A 22,438-nucleotide genomic window follows, 5' to 3' on the forward strand; every position below is an offset into this window, starting at 1 on the left:
AGCAATTCCCATTCAATATGATTCTTGTGCTCGTGTGATAATAGAAAAATAAAGAAGATTGAAGTAAAAAGTATCAGTTATTAAGTAGTTGATTTTCTGCATTTTTCTACGCTTTGTGATCTCAACATCTTTACAAGCACTTACCACTAAGAAACTTTGTTTTTCATCAACTGTACGCAGATTATTCAAAGTAGCTACTTATATTTCCTTTTCATATAGTTTTCACTTGCAAGAAATGTTGCCATAAATATATTTTAATTCTAAAATTAAAAAAATATTAATAAGTGTATAGTAGTAACAGACAGGGTATCCGTTATCAGAGAACGGAATTTTCTTACACAAAATTGTATTGTTTTTATCTTTTAGAATGTACCGTTGACTTGAGTTACTTTAGCTAGCTTTAGCTTGAACTTGTAGCAAAAAATTCCTATACTTTTGTATAAATTAATGACCATTTTTACTACTTTCTTCTCTATATCGTAAAAATTTATATCGATATTAGCGATAGTTACTTCGTCAACCGAAGTAACCTGTTTACCAGATGTTTTTGATTAAAAAATGCTTCCAAAGTATTGAAAATGTTTCTTAGATGAAGGAACATTGATAAAAAATACAATTAAGTAAAGTTGAAAAAATAGCTCATTATTACTTATTATTATTATAAGATCTAATGCACATTCGCTAAATTGTAAAATTTTCGTAGATAACTATCAGCAAAAATAATAAAAATGAAGAGAAATATGTTTGTAGATAATGTGATTCGAGCTATTGAAAAAAAAAAAGAAAACTTAGAAAAATCCTATTCAAAAACGAATATGTCTCTTCATTGTTTGGATATAGAATTTTGAAAACATTTGCAATATAAATGCCGGATTAATAAGTTAAAAAAGAAACTCGAACTTTTCAATTTTTAAGCTTCTTTTTTAGAGCCGTTTCGAAGGGATAGGTCTGACACAAAGTTTCATTAGACTAACGTTTCAATATCATTTTTATCATTTACAAAGGCAGATGTTGTTATTCAGCATGCACAAGAAATAACAATGATGATGAATTTAATATTTTTGTTAAATATTATTTCTCACGAAGGCTGATATTACATTCAGCATGCACAATATACAATGACATAAGAGATGGGGAATTAAATATTTTTGTTTAATATCATTTCTCACTTACAAAGGCAAATGTCGACATTGAGCATGAACACGAAATAACAATGATGGGGAATTAAATATTTTTGTGATATATCATTATTTTTCACTTACAGGACAAATGTCGACATCGGCAGGCACAATAAATAATGACAACAATGATTGGGAGTTAAATATTTTTTTTAACTATCATTATTTCTCACAAAGGCAAAAGTCAATATTCAACACTCACTGATGGAAGGATTGTTTGGGGAAAATAATGCAAGCAAACGAATTTTTTTTCTGCATTAAGAATGTTATTTGCAGGCGTAATAAGTTTGCAGGAAAATAAGCAAAATAAGGACGGGATTTCGGACATACCCCAAAAGTATTATTTAAATATCAACATTTATTTGGAAAAAAAAATTTATATTTTCGGCCATCCGCATCATTTTCTTTTCTTACAATCGCGTCACCTATTCTATTAGATTAGCTTCCCCGCAAAGAATATCGAAATTCCTGAACTTTTGCGAAATTCCTCTTGGCGATCTTTTGGCGGTATCCTAAAAAGCAGACAACCCTCTCAGACGTAGAGAAACAAACCGACCACGTGTGTTGCCACAAATGATGCAGAGAAGTTGTCAGAGATAGCTTCTTTACGATCCTCCTTCGCAACGAACGCCATGTGGGTTTCGTCTGCCAGTTGAAAACTCCCCACTAATAAATTTAGAATCGTTTTTAATAACCGACTGTTATTGTTGTGTGAAATAAATTATACAATTGCGTGCTAGATATTGAAAGAAGCACACACAAGGTTAAAACTGAATTACGTAATATTAAATTGCATTGAGAATTGTGCTGTTTGTTTTGATTGTTAGTTTTTCCCTGCATGTCATTTGATGATGGATTGATTATGAAAACTAGATTGAAGAGTTAGATTATCTTCAGTGAAGTTTATTGCTAACTATAATGGGAAATATTCCTTTAGATGTACGCTACATAAAACGATGATCATTGTTTGAAATGAATGATGATTGCATTGATAGTATAATGTGTGGCTTTAATACTGGTACTAAATTTACATCGTGCTTTAAAAAATCAAAAAGTTTCTGTGTATATTTAAATTTGTGAAAACTGCACCACAATGCTTTGGATTAGAAATAGTTGCTTTGTTTTTCTGAAGTGCTGGTTGATGATGATGGTTTTAATAATCGTCGACGCTGGTGAAGATGGTAAGGAAATTTAATGTTTTTGTTTGTAAATATTTGAGTATTTTAAATTAATTTAAGTTTAAAGAACTATATAATCTAGATAAATGTGAAGATGTGTGTTGTTGAACTAAATCTCACAAGTCTGTTTTGACGCTTTCTTTTTGCTACATTTCAAAAATAGAAGTTTTCTCTTTTTTTTTAATAAATATAACTGAATTTTTTTTTACAAAATCATTCGCTTTTTTTTTAATGGTTCTAAATTACAAGAAATTAAACTATCTAAGAAAGAAAATTACCGCTTATCTTGATCAATTGGTTAATTTATAATTGTCTGATGAAATTCAAATTAACATAAACTATTTAGAATGGATTTATATAATATTAAAGTAGGAGACTATCAAACTTATTTCTTTTTGTTGACTTAGGTCATTTGAAACTCGTAAAAGTTTTTAATCAAAAAATGCTAACTATTGTTTCTGGGAATATAATATTAGTATTGTTATTATAATATCTTCAATAAAACGTTATATTTTATTACAAATTTAAAATAAATATAAGTCTAAAATTTCCTTTGCTTTTTCCCCTTGTTCATGTGGAACATTTTTCCGTTACCCCCTGAGTATAGACGTAATAAGTAAAGTATATAACAATGCAAACGGAGATAACATGATAAAGATTGATGCTATTTCACTTGCATAAACATTCGTAATTCTCATACCTTTTCAATCAATTTTTATCGTTTAAAATGCTTGTCAAGAAAAAGGGAATTACAAAGGGTAAATTTTGTAAAAATAAAATTAAAGTATTTTGGTAACGGAGCTATTGGAACTTATTACTTGTAATAAAATTGAAAATTTATGTGAAAAACAGAAATTTTGAAGCTGCAAATTGGGAAGAAATTACTCCATTTGTTTCGTCACCAATTTATCTTTCACAGTGAGCTGTAAGAACAATAAAGTATTTGGTTAAAGTATTTGGGCTATTGATATAGAAAGGGTATTTGGGATAAGATGTATGTTTTTTTTTATGCCCAATTACTAAAGTTTGGATCAAATCCTTTGTTTTAGAATCTCTGCACTAATTTTTCCTCACTTTAGCTATTTATTCAAAAATAGCTCACAGAATTTGTTATACACTAATACTTTTTATTTTTTTATACTTAAACAAGCATTATAAAAAAAATTAAAGTCACTTCCTGCTTTAGTCAACAACAAAAAATTTATTTTAATTATTTTTTATTAAATAATTGAAACAATTTCTCCCATAAAGCTAAAATTAATGAATGAATTAATATTTGAAAAACTGTATTAACATCAAGTAACCACTACAAGTTTTAAAAAATGTATTTGAACGTGAGTGGATGAATAAATAGTATTTTACTAATGGTTGAAAATTTGAACAAGATATTTAAATATAGATGGAGCGTGAACTAATAGTAGGAATTGAAAAAAAAAGGCATAACATTGTTTTTAGCATTTTTGCAATAAATAAGATTTAAGCAAAATAAAGAACAAGTTTTGTGACACTTTATTAGAAAGGAAAATAAAAGTATTGGATCAGATTCTTAGGAGAAGTATATAAAAAATTTCATCTAATGATGTGATTTTGAAAATGTTTCAATCGTACTACTGCATGCTCCGAAACTTACAAAATGTGCTTCTTTGTTTTTATCATGCTTTTCGACAGGTTTCTTTTCAAATACAATTTACTTATGCATGGGTTAAGTAGTTCATCTTCTTCCAGACAGCTAATAGAAACCTTTAATAGTATTAATAACTGTGTAATAGCTTATTTTTTTTAGATATTTTTATAGGATACTGACTTAATAAATTAATAAATTATGAAGGAGGCTAAGTTCTGCATCATGTTTATTCAAACAAAGAATGATTCTGTCATTAGCGGCATTCTTGGTTTTGTTTTATTTAAGCGAGATTCACTATTGAATAAGAGAGCAACATGTAGTATGAGACATCATTTCTGAGCTTTAAGTTGAAATTTTCATTTTCGTTATTGAAAGAAGCTTAGAAAAAGCACAAAATTTAAAGGAATGTGAGATATTTTTAAGATTAGATTCTCATTTGAATTAAAGAAAAACAAATTATGCTTATGATAGTAATATAATTTTAGGCATAATATATGTTTATGTAGCACAATATTATGATGTATAATAGTTCGTTATATTATAAAAAATGCATAAAATTTTGAAAACCAGCTTAAATTAAATGAAAAACAATACATTATTAAGGAACTCTTTCAAACGCAAAATAAAACTAATATGAAATTCTTCTAAATGGTAATAAACGTCAAGTTTAAATACTATTTTTAAAATGATTTATTTAATAATTTACTCGGAATTCTTAACTGACTTCTTTAATAATTAGCATAACAGTTCTAAATTATGTCCTAATTTTGAAAATAAATTTTAATTGTGCTTTTCTTTTAATAGAGTTTCAACTTAAAATGTGAAAAATTAATTTGAATAATTTGTTATTACCTCTATAGAAAATTTATTTCATCATTTGTTTAAAGCCGTTTTAAAAACTTATTATTTTGAATAAAAATTTTTTTTTCTTTTTTAATATCTAATAATTTCAGATAAAAAATTTAAAAAATATTACATTGTTTTAGATAATCTTGAATTTAACGTGAATTATGAATTTAACACTTGAATAAATTTAACACATTATAAAATTAACAATTGTTTCCATAATACAAAGTATTTTTCCTATATTTCGCTTGAATATTAATTTGTGACCCCTTATGTGAATGCACATTTTGTTCTTCATATTTGATAAGGACTTTAAAAATGTAGTGAGTTTCCCGCAATAATTGGTTACCCTAATATATATTTAAAAAAAAAATGAAGTAAAAAAGTATACGCATTAAGGGTCGTTGATTAAAAAAAAAAGGAAAAAAAAGCAGAAAATACAAACTACTAAAAGTATCAAAACCTTCTTTATTGCTAAGTAGTAGTAATAGTACTTTATTAACATCACACTAGAGCTGCACAATGAGCTATTGGCGACGGTCTGGAATGATCCGAAGTTGATCAGACATGCCATTACAATTTTGATTCGCTGATAAGAGGATGGCTGTTTTGGTAGCCCGACGAGCTACATATAAAGTCGAGCACTTAAAGGTTGAACAGTTTAACGAGGACCGGTACCACGAATCCTCGGTTCCTTCGCAGACTGATCAAAGTGTTCACACACTTACTAACTGATTGCTACCAGTAATATTTCTCTTCGTTGATCTACTAAGAACCGTGTCTTACGACAGTCCAGTGTATTGCTTGAGGAATTTGAGAAGCAGTTAAATGTAATTAATAGAAACAACTTCAAATTATTTCTGACAACCAAACAGGTTTTGATATTTCTCATTCCCTTATGCTCACTGGTGATTTGCCAGATTTCGATAGCGATTTTCTTTGTGCATCGCATAGGTGTTAATTTGTCAACCTTAATGTCTTTACTTTTTTTGATTTGATTTTCGACAAGTTTTCTAAAAATGCAAGTTGATAGTGGCTTTTTTTTTGGAACGTACTTATTAAAATAATTTATTAAAAAAGAATCACGCGATTTGCTAAATGTACCATATGGCTACATTTATACATTTTACAATTTTATTTACTTTTATTATTCATTAGAATTTCCATGCCTTATCACAAAATATATTTTCTCATAAGTTTTCTAAAAGTCAGTTTCTGTTTACGATAACTTAGTTCCGCGAGTGTTCATTCTTAAAACTCTATTAAGATAAATGTTCCTGTTTAATAATTTACACGTGAATTTAAGCCCTCTAATCAACCCAGATGATTTATTTAATAATTATCCGTCAAAAATGAAATTCCTTCATGTAACAAACATGGCACACTTACGCGCGATCCATAACAATTCAAGAGAGCTCTTTACAATAATTCTGAAAACTCTCTCTACTTTTCTGACGTAATTAATCATAATTAATGCAGGCTTCTGTTTAAAACCTTGTTTACTCACCTTTCTCTTCACCGTAACTGAGAAAACTGTTATCTCCACAGCCAGACAAAATGAACAAAGTTTTCTCTTGAAAGTCTTGCGGAGCATCTTGGAGAAAACAAAAATCTTCCTTGTTTGCCGTTGTTGATCGATTCCCCAAGGAATTGAAGGAAAGGATTTGGTTGACTTGTTCCCCCTCGAGAAAATAACGTACACACAAGATCGGATTTTTATTTTGAAACTTGGCGATTTTTCCGAAAAACGGAACATTTAGGTATTTTTTTTTTCCTTCTGCAAAAGAGGCCTAAATATTCCCTCGAGATTATAAGTTTGATGTTACAATATTCAACTAAATAACTACTTAATCACCTATCATAATACCTTGGTTGGCTTGTTTTCGGAATATTTAATGTTTATAAATTTGTTCCTAAAGCATAATTAAAATTTGTTGGTACTAAAAACAATTAATTAAAGAAAAAATCTAAATATTAATTAATAAACATAATTTCTTTATGGAATTTTCTTACAAAAGTACGTCGTAGATAATTTTGTGATAAAACAAGGTTTAAAAATAATTTTTGTGGGAGAAAAATAGAATGCTTCTTAATCATTAAGATCGAAATGATATCGTTTGCTAACTGGAAAACGGGACTCTTAGCAAACTTTCAACATCGATTTTGTAGGCCTCATTGCAAAGTAATGTCAGTAGTTTGTAAAGAGATGTATTTTCCAATTAGTCTACGGCAAGTGTACTATTTAGTATGATTACTTCATACGATTAAAACTGCTGCAATAATACTGTAGCACATGTAGTCGTAGTATATGTCGTAGTACTACATGTAGCACATGGCACATGTAGTCGTATTGCATGTTGTTCGACTACGCGTCGTCGTAAATACTGAAAGATTAATTTACTTAGACATTCATCAATTATTATTATTTATTTTTTAATACTAAGCTTTTAAGTACAACAAAAAATGTAAATTTTTGTGATATTTCTTAAAATTTAAAAATCGGTCCTTATTTCATGCATTCTCAAAAGCTGGACGCTAGCTAAAAGTATACGAAAAGTATAAAGAATCCGATAAGCGCTAATTTTAGCTTCCCAAAATTATGAGCTAAGCTTTTTTGCAAATTCATATAAATAGGACTTATCAAAAAAGTATAGACAGGCAGACCTCAGATATTAATTAAAATGGACCATATAACTCCTGTATGTTATTTAAATTTGTGCTGTTACTCAATTTTATTTAAAATTTTCAGCAGTGTTTACCAAATACTTGCAATATTATTATATTTTCAAATTGCATATTATTTACTTAAAAAAAGATATTTGTCCAATTTAAAATTTCACAATAACCTGGAATAGTTTTAAGCTTTTATATTACCCTAAAAAAACTAAATCAATTTATTAAACGATACCTTATATTTTTTTTCCTTCTCTTTTCGTATCATAAAGCAATTTATAAACACACGTTCTTTCCCCCCAGTTATTTGCAAATCCTGCGGTGAAATTCAACAAACCTGTTCTAATCTTTTTCTACTGAGTCAACGAAATAAAAAAAATATTCCAAATAAAATAAGCAGAGAAAAATCCGGGAACCACAAAATGTTCACTACTGACTTGGAATTTTAAAATCGAAAAAGTAGTTCTTAGTTGATGGTAGTTTGATGAAGTAAAGGAAATGCTTATTTGAAATCCAAAGAGTAAACACTATCCCTCTACCCGGGTAACTTGAGTATTATTTTAACAAAAGGATCGAAAATGAAGTTTGCATACAATGTCTCTCAGTAAGCGACTCATTTTCTGACTCCAGGCGAGGATTCCCTTGAAGGCGAGGACCTGACAAAATAAATACTTGCTATGGAATATTGAATTTCTTTCTGCTCTCATGCTTCTAGTAGGGAAAAGGATGTATTGGTAGCTTAATATGTTTGATTGTATTCTGGAAATTCGTTTATACAGGGGCTAGTGTATCTTCTAAATTGCGAAAGTTAATGAGAAAAAAAATGGTTTATTTATTTTTCTTCTGGTGCCTGAAAAGGATTTATTGAGTGGAGATAAATCGGCGAGATTTAGTTGGGTAAGGGTTTCGGTTATAGACCTGAGTTTTAACCCTTTGACGCAGAATTTGTATTAAAATTTTTTTTAATACTTTTTTCATTATTTTATATACATTTAGGTCAAAATATGTGATAATATTTTATTTTGCATTTTAATTTATGGCTATGCAGGGGTCTGTTTAGAAGAAATTTGGGTCCGTTAACGGACCCTTCACAAAATATCTTTTCATAAAAACGGACTCTCCACAAAATATTTTAACTTAAAAACGGACCCTTCACAAAATATTTTAACTTAAAAATGAACCCTTCACAAAATGATTTTTCTTTTAATCGGACCCTTCACAAATTTGTTTATCTTCATTATTATTTTGTTAATCGAATAAACCCTTTCCAGGGCAGAGAACAAGAAAGATGGATGTAAACGATTTAAATTTTGTCTTCGGCAGACGATTCTTCCTTTATTCGTCCGAAATGAATATTCTGCGTTCAACAGTATAGGCTAAATACCAAATATTTACATGTTGCATCGCTAATTTAGTAGCTGCAATTGCTGTTTATTTTTTAAAATTTAATTTTTTAATTATATATTTGCAGTGTTGAGCATAATCTTGCATGTCTTTACAATTTAATAAATCCTTGAAAAAGTTTTTTTTTGCAATAACGGACCCTATTTGCACAAATTCACAAAAGCGGACCCTGTTTGAAAGAATGTGACTTAACGTTTATTTTATATTCACAAATTACGTGTAATTTTTTCACAATTTTACAAAAACGTACCTTTCACAAAATGTCTGGACAGACCCCTGGCTATGAAAGGCAGCATGAAACACTGGCGTCTATAAAATAGCGAACGATACTAGGACGTAATAATGGAAGGGTCACTGTACTGCGAGATTGTACTAAAGAGCGTAGACTGTATTATTATTGAAGTAAGTTTATTTGAGAAGGATTAATGGTGGTTCAATTTAAATGCAAGTATAGGGATTTAAGTAACGGAACGTATAAATTTTTAAAAATACCTTTAAAACACTCACAGTATTATAATATTAGATCTAAAACTTAACTAAAATAAGCAATTTATGGCTTGAAAGTTAACAATTGAACACTTACCTGTGTTGCTAATCTGCACATAAAAGTTACCTTGCAAAATGTCTTAAGGTAGCCCAGTTATCTGGCTTGACTTAAGCATCCTGGTACTACTAATTTATGACAGTATATTTTTCAATTTGTTCTGTATTTTGCTTGTTTTTCTAATATGTTCCGACCAAAAGCAAAAGTAGTGCATATTCTCTAAATTGCCCCTATTCTTTTAAATTCATCTGATGTAATTGACTTGTATTTTTTCTTCTTTTTTTCTGAAAAGTAACTTTCTGCATATTTTTTTATTCTACTAGAGGAAGAACCAATCATCAAGACGCTTTTTTAATAGCCACGACATGACTTATTTTGTTTGAAAATGGGAGGCAATCCAGCTGCGTGCCACGTTTTTCTTTTTCAGGTTAAGGGGGCAGGGGTTATAAGGGGAGTACTTTCCAAATGGGGGCTGTCATAGGAGCACTTTTCTAGGGACCGAAAATTTGATGCTTCCTCTGGATTGTACCTTAGGTATGCTCGAAAATTTTGTGTACGCTAATTGGATTAATTAAAATGTATAGCACATATTTTACACATTAAAACAGGTTTTTAAAAACATTAAAGGGAAAACGTACTTTCAATGGCATTGGTGTTCAGTTACATGAAATTTTTTATATAAATACATTATACGCAGCGGAACATTATTTATACATACATTATACACACATTATACGCATACGTTTGGTGCATTTTTACGGATTTCTTCATGTATACTGAACTGTTTGTATGTTTATATTTGTATTTATATAATCTCAAGCACTGATGAAAGTGGCGAAAAGCGGTCATTTTTTTTTATTTCGTTTCGAAATTTTTTTTATTGAAGTTTATGAAGTCTGTGTGGCAACTCGAGCCACGAACATGATTTAAGTGGGAAATTTAAAACCGGCTCCGTAACCGGCACAGAATTCATGCAGATTGGAATTAAACATGGCGGGACAAAAATCGGTAAAAATCCGGATTCGGTGGAAATCCGAATATAATGGTAATCATTCATTAATTCAGTTACAGACTTAATGAGGAGATGTTTTTCTTTTGTGTAGTTCTTTTGAATAAAATTAAAAAGAACCATTCGGAAAATCACTACAATCGGAAATATACTCAACCTGGTATAGAAATAACTTCAGTCTGTGATGTGTTTGCTGCACCGATTACTCTAATATATTATACAATTCCCCTCATTCCCTTCACTTTTTTGAAGTTTAAAGGCATTTCTTATTCTACACTAAATATACGTATAATGATATATAACAATCATTGTAGACATTTACCAAATCGATTATGTGAATATCGATATTTGTGGGAGAGTATCGACATTCTTTACAATTTTGAACATTAGCAGTAACAGCACTAGAGCCTTAATTCACGGGTTTTTTGGATTATTTTATCCAAATGTTTAGTACCCTTCTTAGTTCCTTTCTGCATATCTTAAGAGCTACGGAATGCAAACTCGGGATGCCCTGACTGTTCCCTTGGAACCGCCCCTACTTTTTCTCGAACTTCATCTTTTTTTCTTATTTTTCTCTTCACTTAGTCCCCCCTCTGCAGTTTCGTCCTTTGTTGTTAACCGCTCTCACTTCATATTTCTAGAGAGAGGGCGAAGGGCCCCTTACCACGGTTTTTTCTTTTCTTTTCTTTTGATGCTCTTTTCAACTACATATTCACCACAAGTAGTTTGTAGTGTTCTTTTTAAGTTAAGTTCTTGGATGGGCATCCTATCTTTGAGTGCACTTGTGCGTAAAGTAACCCTACACAAGATTACCTGGTGAAGATGTCCCGATTAGCCATTTTGTTGGAACATCGGAAGTTTATCGACTCCAACATGTACCATTCTTTGGTACTCCCATAAATGTCCCGTAGATCTTATCGGCTTGACAGGTCTGAATAAATAAGGGTTGTACGTTTTGGATCTTCTATGCTGAGTTGAGTTTAGTTGCTTTGAAGTTTTTGTATTTTCTAAGAAATAATTTGTTTGTTGCTGACCAAGTCTTAAGAGCTTTTTTGAAATTTTATAGCCGAGGATATACAAAAAAAAAAAAAAAAAGAGAGGAAGCTTTTTGTAAAATAAAAGCAATAAAAATCTTGGGGATCTAATGTAGGATTTATTTTTGAGATAGGAATGACATGTTTAGTAAACTTGTATCTTATTATAAAATGCTGAATTTATTTGATCCTCTTAAACATTAGCATCTCTTGATCTTGTCATAAAAAGAAATACAATAATGAATGAATATTACTCATGATTATTATTAGTATTTGACATAAATTACAAATAATTCATGTTGTAAAGAAATAACCTTTATAGAAAAGTTTTAACCTTATTAGCTATAGAAATTTTTTTTACAAAAAGTATATTTTTGCTCCCCAGCTACGCTACAATATTTATTTATTTATATTTACTTCATTGTTTGGAAAGAGAATGCATACTATTAATAGAGGTACCTTATCCTATATATTTGATATGTTATATGGGAAAAAATCTATGGGAGAAATTCGAAGTATAGTATTTCAATGAGAACTGTTTTAAAACTTATAATTATGATAGTCAAAAATAGTTTTTCTTACAAATTTCAAATTTTACATTTTTATTTCTAATTGAGCTGGTTAAGTTTATATATATAAACCTTTTTATGTAGTCGTTTTTCTTTAAACTATGTATCCCTTATCTTATGCGTATTAAGTGAAAGTTGTGTAAAAGAACGTGACTTGTAAGACTGTAAATTTAAAGCAAATCCAACAAAAAAAATCCAGTATAAAATAAGGACAATAACTGCAACATAAACAAACTGTAACAAAATACTGACATAGAGTTTTTGTTATTCATAATTTAGCAATTTTGAAATAAAATAAGTAATCAAAATAATTATTGTAAAAGTATTTTCCACTTAAGAATTGAGATGTTTTTTTTTCTTCCTTAAGGGGCATAAAAGAGCGTATGCAAATTGTTTCATGGATATTGAAGATATGAACCACAATTTAAATTTATTTCACACTGGATTTTCATTTATTTTACACTAGTTATACTGAGAAAAATTAAAAATGGAGCATCTTAATAACATTAGATCTAGTGAACAGGTTGTAGCGTTCTATGCACTTTTAATGGTTTGAGAGCGTAAGCTTAAAGGGTTGATTAATTTGTGTAGAAGATATTTTATGTAAAAAAAACAGACGTAGAATCTTCCTGCGAATAATCTGATGAATTTAAAATATTAATCCTCAAAATATGAATCGTTTGCATTAACTAGTAAATCATATTTTCCAGATTTGATCTTTTCCAGATGATATTTCGAGGATGAAATATACAAATCCGCCGGGGAAAGAAAGCTTGTTTAATCTAAAAAAGTACTGATTTCGTAAATTAAAATATCGTCTGCACAGATATTTTAGCATATTAAGTCTCTTGACCATTTGACGCAGAATTTTTATTAAGTACATTTTTCATTTTATTGTATTAATTTATTACAAAATAGTTGAAAAATATTATATTCAGCATTTTAACATTTTATGGTTATGAATTATAGCATAAAACACCAGTGTCTTCTTTTGCGTAAAAAGGTGAAATTTTCCAAACACGGCTCACTTTCACTCGATCATTCTTCAAATTCGCACTTTTTTGCAGTTATTTAGATATAAGAAAAAGTTATTCATCATTAAAATTTCTAAAATTTACAAAATCAATGGAATGGAAAAAAACACGACTTTTTTTGGATCTTATTTTTTGGTACAAATATAATTCCTATAATCTAACAGATATTTTTTAATAACTTTTGAACTGATTTTTATAATTAAAAAATATCAAAATATGTTTTTACTAGTATTTAGAGCGTCAAAAAAAATAATATAAAAGGAACACCGGTGTTCCATCTGCATCAAAGGTAAAAATTGCGCCAAGTGTGGGAAAATTTAACCATTAGATCAAAAGTTATTTTGGTGTTCCGTTTCTTATTTTGCGCTCTAAGGGGCCGTTCAAAAAGTACGTACACAAAAATGGAGAAATTTTAAACCCCTCCCCCCCCTTCGTACATTACCGTACATAAGGTCTTACTCTCCCCCTTAGAGTACGTACATTTTATTAGTCTACCCCCCTTTTTCATAAAAATTAAAATAATTATGTTTTAAATAAAATTAAATATTTACTTAAGGAGGGTGTAGGATAAAGTAAAATTTAAATTTGGTGTATGTTTATAAAGTACGTACTTTGTATAATACCTCCCCCCTCCCCATCGTACAAAACCGTACATAATAGCAAATCCCCTCCCCCCCCCCTTCGGGATGTACGTACTTTTTGAACGGCCCCTAAACGAAATAATGTAAAACTAAATTATGTAAGCCAAGTAAAAAGTGACCGATTCGAATTGTACTAGAAAAGGACATTTTCACATCCAACAAAAAACTTTTTTTTTTCTATATATATATTCTCTTTTGGATGTTTAGGTTTCTATTTTCTGAAATACACGTAGCAGCGGATTTGGGGGTGGGGAGGAGAGGAGGTTGTTATCTTTTTGAAATTCGATCCACCGTATGGACAGAAGAAAATCTTTGAAAAAGGACTTGTTATTTTCAAAACTTCATCCTCTCATCAGCTACTGGAAATACGATACATAAATAAGGGAATGCTCCTTATCAATAAAATTTTCCATTGTTGGAGAAGATAATGAATTATTTCTAATATTTAAAACATTTTATTCTAAGTTTATGCCACCGCCATACTTAAATGTTATTCAATATACAAAGAAATTAAATTACATATACGGAATTGATAAGAAAATAAAATTTATTTAGTAAAATATGTATTTTAGTTAATAAAATGCTATTTTGTTAGAGTAATGTGTTCGAGCTTGTATTGTTAGAGTGTTTCAGAAGTTTATTTTTTTGGTATGCGATTTATTTTTAAATTTTGGAATTATAGATGAGGAATTCTTTTCAGTACTTTAAATACACAATTTTGAATTAATGTTAGCGTGCTTAAGCGCAATGTAATATATGCACAGTGTTCTTCCTACGCGTTTTTAGAAGGGCGGCTCGCCCTGCCTGCCCTTTGATGCGCTTTGTTCTCTTTGTTAAAATAAGCCGCCATTCCTTAAAAACACTGTCTTTTTATTCATATTCCATTAACAAAATTTATTCACCGTTTAATTAAACAGTAAAATTATCTGTGCTTGTAGGTTTAATTCTGATCACTATTGTCAGGATTATTGTCAACTGGTTAAATTTATCGTTTCTCGGGGGTATATTGAGGAATTTTTTAAGTGATTTTAAATTTAAAAATCATTTTTTTACTACTTTTTTTTTTTAAAAAAAAGCGACAATTTTGAATATTTATTTTCAATCAATTTTCAATTTAAATTGCAGGAAAAAAAGAAGCTTTCATGTTGTTCATCAGTAGCCATTTCTTTTTAAGCTTACTTTTTTTGAAAGGAAAAAAAATTGTGCACAGTGATTTTCCTTTAGAATGCTTTTAATTATTTTTTTTAAGAAACTGCGAATATTTCTTCTATTTTGAAAATGAGTGAGAATTGCTTTTTGAAATATACACATAAAGTAGTATCAGAGGGTTATTTAAAAAAATTAGTTGAGGATCAAATTCAGTTATTACATAATATTACAAGTTTTGACCATATTAAGTGAGTGCCTTTTCAAAACTCAATGCCCTTTTCTGTAAGGAGGCACCCTGCCTTTTTTTTTTATTCCTGGGGAGAACTCTGTGCATGCAGAAATGAAAAATAAAATCCACACTGCGTACGAAAAAAAAAAAAAAACTTTTTTAGTGAAATCTCTGTCTTGATAAAAAGAAAAAAGAAAAAGCTATATGTATAGATTGCAGTAATATGTTCGAGATTTTATTGTTATCGAGTGTAAAAATGTATATCTAGATTGAACTTGATTTAACCTTTGAGCTATGATTTAAATATTTTATTACGATTATTAATTGCTTTTAAAAAATGCTAAATAGTTAAATATTATTTAAGAGTAAAAAGAATATATATAGCGCTCTCTCTTTTCCCATAACAACAACTAGCGCCCTCTGTCATAAAGAGAGAAGGTGAAGACTTTCTCTTCTTCAGTATAGGTAAAGAGTATGATACTGTTAACAACTAAACATTAATTTTGCGTGTTTTTAATTTGTAATGTGGGTAAATTTGAAAACAATAAAATTCTTAACTGCGCCAGGTGTAGCAATTGGCTTTAACCAAATGGCTAAATATGAGGTCGAAAACAATTTCGGTTGAAGAATTTGAATGTTTTCAAATTTGCCCACTTTACAAATTACAAACACGCAAAAATTTAGTTGTTAATAGTACCGTTGTCTCTACCTCTGCTAAAGTAGATACCTTTCCTCTTTGGGCAGAGGGTGCTAGTTGTTGTTTCGGTGAAAGAGAGAGTGCATCATATATATCTATAAATATTAAAAATAAGTGATAACGAATAAAAAAGAATTTAAGTGTTTAAGTTATAAGGAATATTTATAAATCAATCTATCATATGGTTTTAAAAATAAGGTTCTGCAAGGAAAAAAAATTCAGTAGAAGTAGATGGAAAACTTAAAAATTTTATTTGAAAGAAAAAAAAAATAGTCTAAAAAATATTATATCCTTAAATTATACTGAACTCACACATTGATTAAATGATTATAATACTAAAAACTTCGGAAACAACAAATGCTAAGCTACATACTTAACAATAATTAGAGAATAGTTTAATAAAAAATAATAATAATTGCTTTGTTCTCAGACTTTTTCATTACAGCCTGTCAGTAGAATGATTAATTAATAAAAGAAACTGGGGGGAAAATACAAATGTTATTTGAGGAATTTTTCCTCTTCTCCTATTTCGTTAATATTTTTAGTTGATCATGAAGTAAACAGAAATAATTGAGGAGATATGCTATTATAGGTTTGAAACAGTGCTTTTCAGGTGATGAATAAGAATAAGATGTATGATTTAAAATTAGAATTAATCTTTATTTGTTCGAGCATAAATGGAATATTTTGAATCTAAAATTTTTTTTCGAAAATTTAAAAAACTTGTAAAATTATAAATATTAATACTTTTTATTGATAGATAAGCATTTAAAGTTTCAAAATAATTGCATGAAAAATTTTCAATACGAAATTGGTTTCTGAAATTTAAAAATTAGCAGACTTTTAAGTATGCTTTTAAGCATGTTTTAAAATGTATGCTTACTCATTGTTAAATAACTATTACTTTTTAAATTTAAAAATAGTATTTATATAATAGTATTTATATAAAAAGAGTTAAAAAATTGTATTTATATCTTCTAGCTATGCTTAAAATCAATAACAAAGCTGTTTTTTTGTACTATATGTCGGAATGAAAGAATTAAGTATAAGCAAAAGGAATAGCTTGATCTTAAAAATGAATTATGATATTATTTTTGTTTATTTAAATTGTTATAAATATATTTTTTCTCTTTTAAAATTCTTTCTAATTAATAGTGAATTGCCAAAAAATAATTGAAAAACAAACTTATCTTGTATTGTTTCTAATATATTCAATATAATAGTTTTTTCTTCTCTTTTTAAAGTTCGTGCAAATTAAAAGCGAACTGTTGAAAAATAATTAAATAACACACTCATCTTATGTTGATTCGTATTCGACAGTGATTTTTCTTTTCTTTTTGAAGCTCGTACAAAGTAATAGTGAATTGTCAAAAAATAACTGAGTGACAAACTCATCTTGTATTGATTCTAATGCATTCAATAGTATATTTTATTTCTTCTTCTTTAAAATTCGTGCAAATTAATAGCGAACTGTTGAAAAGAAATTGAGTAACACATACTTGTGTTGCTTCTAATATATTCAATACAATAGTTTATAATATATTCAATACAATGGGGCCCATGTCCGAGAGTTCGTGGATTCGAACACCGCCGGCCGAAGACTCTCCGTGTAGTAAAGTGACTGATGCACGTTAAATCTGTCGAGTCGCAAAAGTCCTCCATGTTCCCATAACAAATCAATACCTCTGGGGGTACTGGATTGGAGATCGATCGTTCTCTGATTCAGGACAAAATTACGATCTGCGGATGAATAAATGGATGTATGAATGGGTCCACCTGCTCTATAAACGGGTGAGACGTATGGTGTGGCAGAAGTCGAATTCTTGGCCATAGATGGCGCCACTGGAAAACAAGAACAATCGCACCCCCTCTGCCTAAACAGGCATACGTCAACAACAACAATAGTTTTTTCTTCTCTTTTTAAAGTTCGTGCAAATTAAAAGTGAACTGATGAAAAATAATCAAAAAACACACTCATCCTATGTTGATTTGTATTCGACAGAGGGATTTTTCTTTTCTTTTTGAAGCTCGTACAAATTAATAGTGAATTGTCGAAAAATAACTGAGTAACAAACTCATCCTGTGTTGAATTCTAATGCATTCAATGGAAAATTTTATTTCTTCTCCTTTAAAATTCGTGCAAATTAATATTGAACTGTTGAAAAATAAATTGAGAAACAAACTAATCTTGTATTGTTTCTAATATATTCAGTACAATAGTTTTTTCTTCTCTTTTTAAAGTTTGTGCAAATTAAAAGTGAACTGTTGAAAAGTAATTAAATAACACATTCATCTTATGTTGATTTGTATTCAATAGATTTTTCTCTCTTAAAAATCGTACAAAATAACCGCGAATTGTCAAAAAATAACTGAGTACCAAACTCATCTTGTGTTGATTCTAATGTATTCAATTTGTTTGAATGCCGTAATGCAGCTGATCAACTCCAAAAAGAGATTTTTGGAACGATGGAAAAGAAAAAAAAAACGAATTCCATGTATTGAGCAAAATTTGTTCGGAGCAAATTTCGACAGGTATGTAAAGAAGAAGTTTGAAAGAGCAAAGAGAATCGACAAAAGCTCTTGGCACAACCCACAATTGAATAATAGCTGTCATCTGGTCGCCAACGCGAAGAAAAGGTGAGAAAAAATGGCGACTGAATTCGACGTCAAATGGAGATGAATGAATAGAATCGGGAAATGTTTTACACGGGATTAAACGAATGAGCTTCCGCAAAGAAATGATGTCTGCTCGTTCATTTCATTTCCATTTTTTGACGATATGGGAGGATTTTTTTATGGGTTTCATGAAAAGATGATGAGTCACGAAATATTTCATGGATTTATCTTCATCATCTTTTTTCAATGTCTTGTTCGAAAGTTTTTTTTTCCTGTTTACCCCCGAAAGTGGTTTCTGTTTGTATACATCATTCTCGTCTTTTTATCATAAAAAAAAATCCAATTTATATTATAAAATAAATAAATAAAATGTTAAGAAAAATCGCATGGAAAAAACTGAATAGCAAGCTAAGTTTACAGAATAAATTTCGTTAAAAATTTTTCTAAAATCAATTAATTTTAATTAGGTTTTTTGTGCATTATTCTAGTTTTTTATAATAAAAAAACCCCAATGTGATCGCAAAATAAGTAAAAAAAAAGTCGAATAAAAAAGTTCAAAAAGTTTTCAATATTAAGTTCGTCCAAAAAGCTGTTATTTCTTTTAAAAATATGTTTATTTGCATTAATCTAAGAATTAAACAGTTTTAATTTTACTACGTTCTTAATACTTGCTTCCGTGCTTCTGAAGGGTTTTGCTATTTTATCGCCAATTTACGTTTAAATTCTGATTATTTTCTGACTATCTATACTTAAATCTAATCTGAAACTCCATTCTCAAAGATTAATCAATTTCAATTGTTTCTTGGCTGCTAAAAAAAGAATTTATAGTGATATTATCGCCAGTTTAGAATGTATCGAAACATTGAAATATTGTTTATAAAAAACTTTCTTCATTAAAAACAATTTCATTTAAATAAGTGAGCACTTTTTTGAACTATTTAATATTTCCTTTTTAATTTGTAAAAAATTTTTCTTTTAAATTTTTTCCATATTTAACAGTGAACCATAACATTTTTTTAAACTTGCTTTCAAATTTCTTTAATATATTTTTCTACGACGCTGCTCTCTTCAATTGCTATATTTAGAAATCAATCGATTTTCTATTTTTGGAAATCAACCATTTCAGTGTCTTTAAGTTTTTAATACAATCAAAGAGATTATTCTAATTTTTTTTAAAAAAACAATTTCCAATTAAGCTTATTTTTTAAGCTTATGTATTCTACTAAATAACAATTATGAACACATCGAAGCTGACAAAAATAATTTATTGTTCGTATAATCATTAGCGTGTTTCCTTTTTTAATTTGTGAAATTTCTTTAATGGTATCCCTAGAAAAAAGAAAAAGAGCATAACTTTGGTTTTATGTAATTTTCCATATTTAAAACATGATAACCGTTAGAATGTAAAGTACAAAAAAGTAATGCTCTAAGAGAAGAATATAGAATTTTTTTTATAGAGAATCATATAGAATTTTTTATAAAGAAGTTTTTGAACTCTTCTCTACCACTGACTTAAGGACCTAAATAATTTTTTTAAAAATATTTTGTCGATTCTTCTACTATTTCAATTCAACGACTGTCATTCGATGTTTAATTATTACAAAACAAATTTTTGTCTAAGACTCTTTTTGTAATTCTTCCTTATCACTGATAAAAGAACTAAAGGAATTTTTCTGATATGTTTTGTTGATTCCTCCATAACCTCTAACTCCTTTCATTCGATGTTTCGTTGATTAAAACAAATTTTTGTTTTATTGACTCTTTTTGAAATTCTTCCTTATCACTGATAAAAGAACTAAATGAATTTTTTCTGAAAACATCAATGAAATGATGTATAGTGAAATATTGTGTAATGAAAACTTATGATGTTTAGTTACTTGGCGAAATTAAGAATAAGAATTGGAGGGATTTGTAACATTCCAAATTCAGTTGGCTTTGCAGTGCACTGATCATTAAGACACGGTTCCCAGCAGATCACCGAATTCAAGAATCACTGGTTGCGGTCAGTGTGCGGGTGGGTGACCAATTGGTTTAGTCTGCTTAGGGACCGAGGGTATGCGGTATTGGTCCTCGTTAAACTGTTCTACCGTAAAGTGCTCGACTTCGCGTGCAGGTCGTCGGGCTACCGAAGCAGGGGTGTCATCCCCTCTGCAGAGGATCAAAATTGTGATGGCATGTCTTCGGATCATCCTCAGGGATGATTCCCAGACCGTCGCCAATAGCCCATTTTGCAGCTCTAGTGCGACGTAAATGAACTACAACAACAATTTTTTCTGATATGTTTTGTTGATTCCTCCATAACCTCTAACTCCTTTCATTCGATGTTCGTTGATCAAAACCAATATTTGTTTAAGCCTCTTTTTGTAATTCTTCCTTATCACTGATAATAGATCTAAAAGATGACATCGGTGTTCTACTGGGAATCGTGTATTTACATTCAGTCCACTGCGGGGCGCATTCATTCGTGAATTTAGGAATCTGGCCGTTGATTTTTGTAACTACGGAAAGTTCTTATTAAATGTCCTTTTGTAACATATCAAATAATCCCAACTGCATTGAGTATATAATTCAAAACTATCCATTTCTTCAAATATTTTATAATAGAGTTCTTCAATTTTGTAAAATTGTAATATGGGCCTTAATTTCTTTAGTTGCAAAATATTTATAATTAGCTAAGATGATGACAGTTACAAAATTAATCCCTTTAATGTAAATATTCTATAGTGTACAAACTATAGTTATCGAATAATGAAGAGTCAACGTTATACTGCACATTCATAAAGTTAAAATCTGCAAAAAATATTCAATAAAGTATTCATAAGCCCACATAAAGTATTCTTCGATGTCAGAATACACTATGAATGCGTTGTTTGAATACGTTTATTTTGTTTAACAAAATTGTGAAATGCAGTTTTGATAATTGAATGATCGTTTTCTAGATAATTCTCCATTTCTGTGACCAAGATTATATAATTTTAATTATAATAAATAAATGACATTATTTATTAAAACTTAATGATAAATGTGAAGATAGTGCTCAAGATGTTTTATTGTTTAGCTCACTTCTTATTTAAAAAAAAAAAAAATTCGATACATTATACGACATTTGAGTAACATACGATCTATGTCATTCGATTTCATAATATATGTTCTATAAATATTAAATGTGATTCCATAACTTTTATTTCAAGGAAAATAAAAAAGAAAAGATTAAAAACTTGCGTGCCTTAAATTTTAAGCAAGGTTTTAATTTTAAACAATATTTATTATCAAACAGAAATTTTTTTTATTGACTTGGAAGCTAGCTAAAATGCTTAAACACTTTTTTTTAAAGGGAATATTTGGTGACATTTTTTACCTACGTGAAAATATTAAAAACGATTTCTCAGTTTTTGCTTACTCTTACGGTTGAAATATTTAAGTGAAACAGTATTTTTTATTTTATTTTATCCGTCGTTGAACAGCCGACCTAATTTTGGGTTTACGGCTACTAATGTTCAACTCCGTAGCCTTGTAATTTTATACCAATCCGGAAGACAAGGAAACTCCTGGATCAGTACCCCCAGAGGTATTGATTTGTTATGGGAACATGTAGGACTTTGCTACTCGACTGATTTAACGTGCATCAGTCACCATTTACTACACGGGGAGTCTTCGGCCGGCAGGGATCGAACCACGAACTCTTGGACATGGGCCCAGTGCTGTACCAACCAGGCTATCCCGGCCAAAACAGTAACTTTTAAAACTTAAAAAAGTTAATTTAAAAAAACTCGTTTCATTCGTTTCACGCGTTTTTCATTTATATTGTTATATTTCGCCAATTCATTTAGTTAGGGAACAATGAGAGACAAAACTTATCTGAACAGGCATAAATAACTAACCCACATCACTTATGAAGATTCGCTTAAGAGCGTTATTTCATAGGTTGATAAAACCCTACTAAGAATAAACAGCCTTAATTGCAAATATGCCGTGTGAAGTTTTATAAATTAAAATGAAAAAATAATGAAGAA

General features: G+C 29.4%; 1 protein-coding gene across 1 annotated transcript in view; it reads left to right on the forward strand.

The window, feature by feature from the left end:
* Positions 1–1,710: 1,710 nt before the first annotated feature.
* LOC107437991 (netrin receptor UNC5C) overlaps positions 1,711–22,438 on the forward strand; it is a 300,076-nt gene continuing 279,348 nt past the window's right edge. The window contains exon 1 of the mRNA XM_087165445.1: positions 1,711–2,359. Within this exon, the coding sequence (XP_087021571.1) occupies positions 2,272–2,359 (88 nt within the window). The 5' untranslated portion in view covers positions 1,711–2,271. The remainder of the gene's footprint in view (positions 2,360–22,438) is intronic.

The sequence above is a fragment of the Parasteatoda tepidariorum genome, chromosome 1, assembly GCF_982258835.1.
Source record: "Parasteatoda tepidariorum strain Cologne lab strain chromosome 1, Ptep-v5.0, whole genome shotgun sequence".
Lineage (NCBI taxonomy): Eukaryota > Metazoa > Arthropoda > Arachnida > Araneae > Theridiidae > Parasteatoda > Parasteatoda tepidariorum.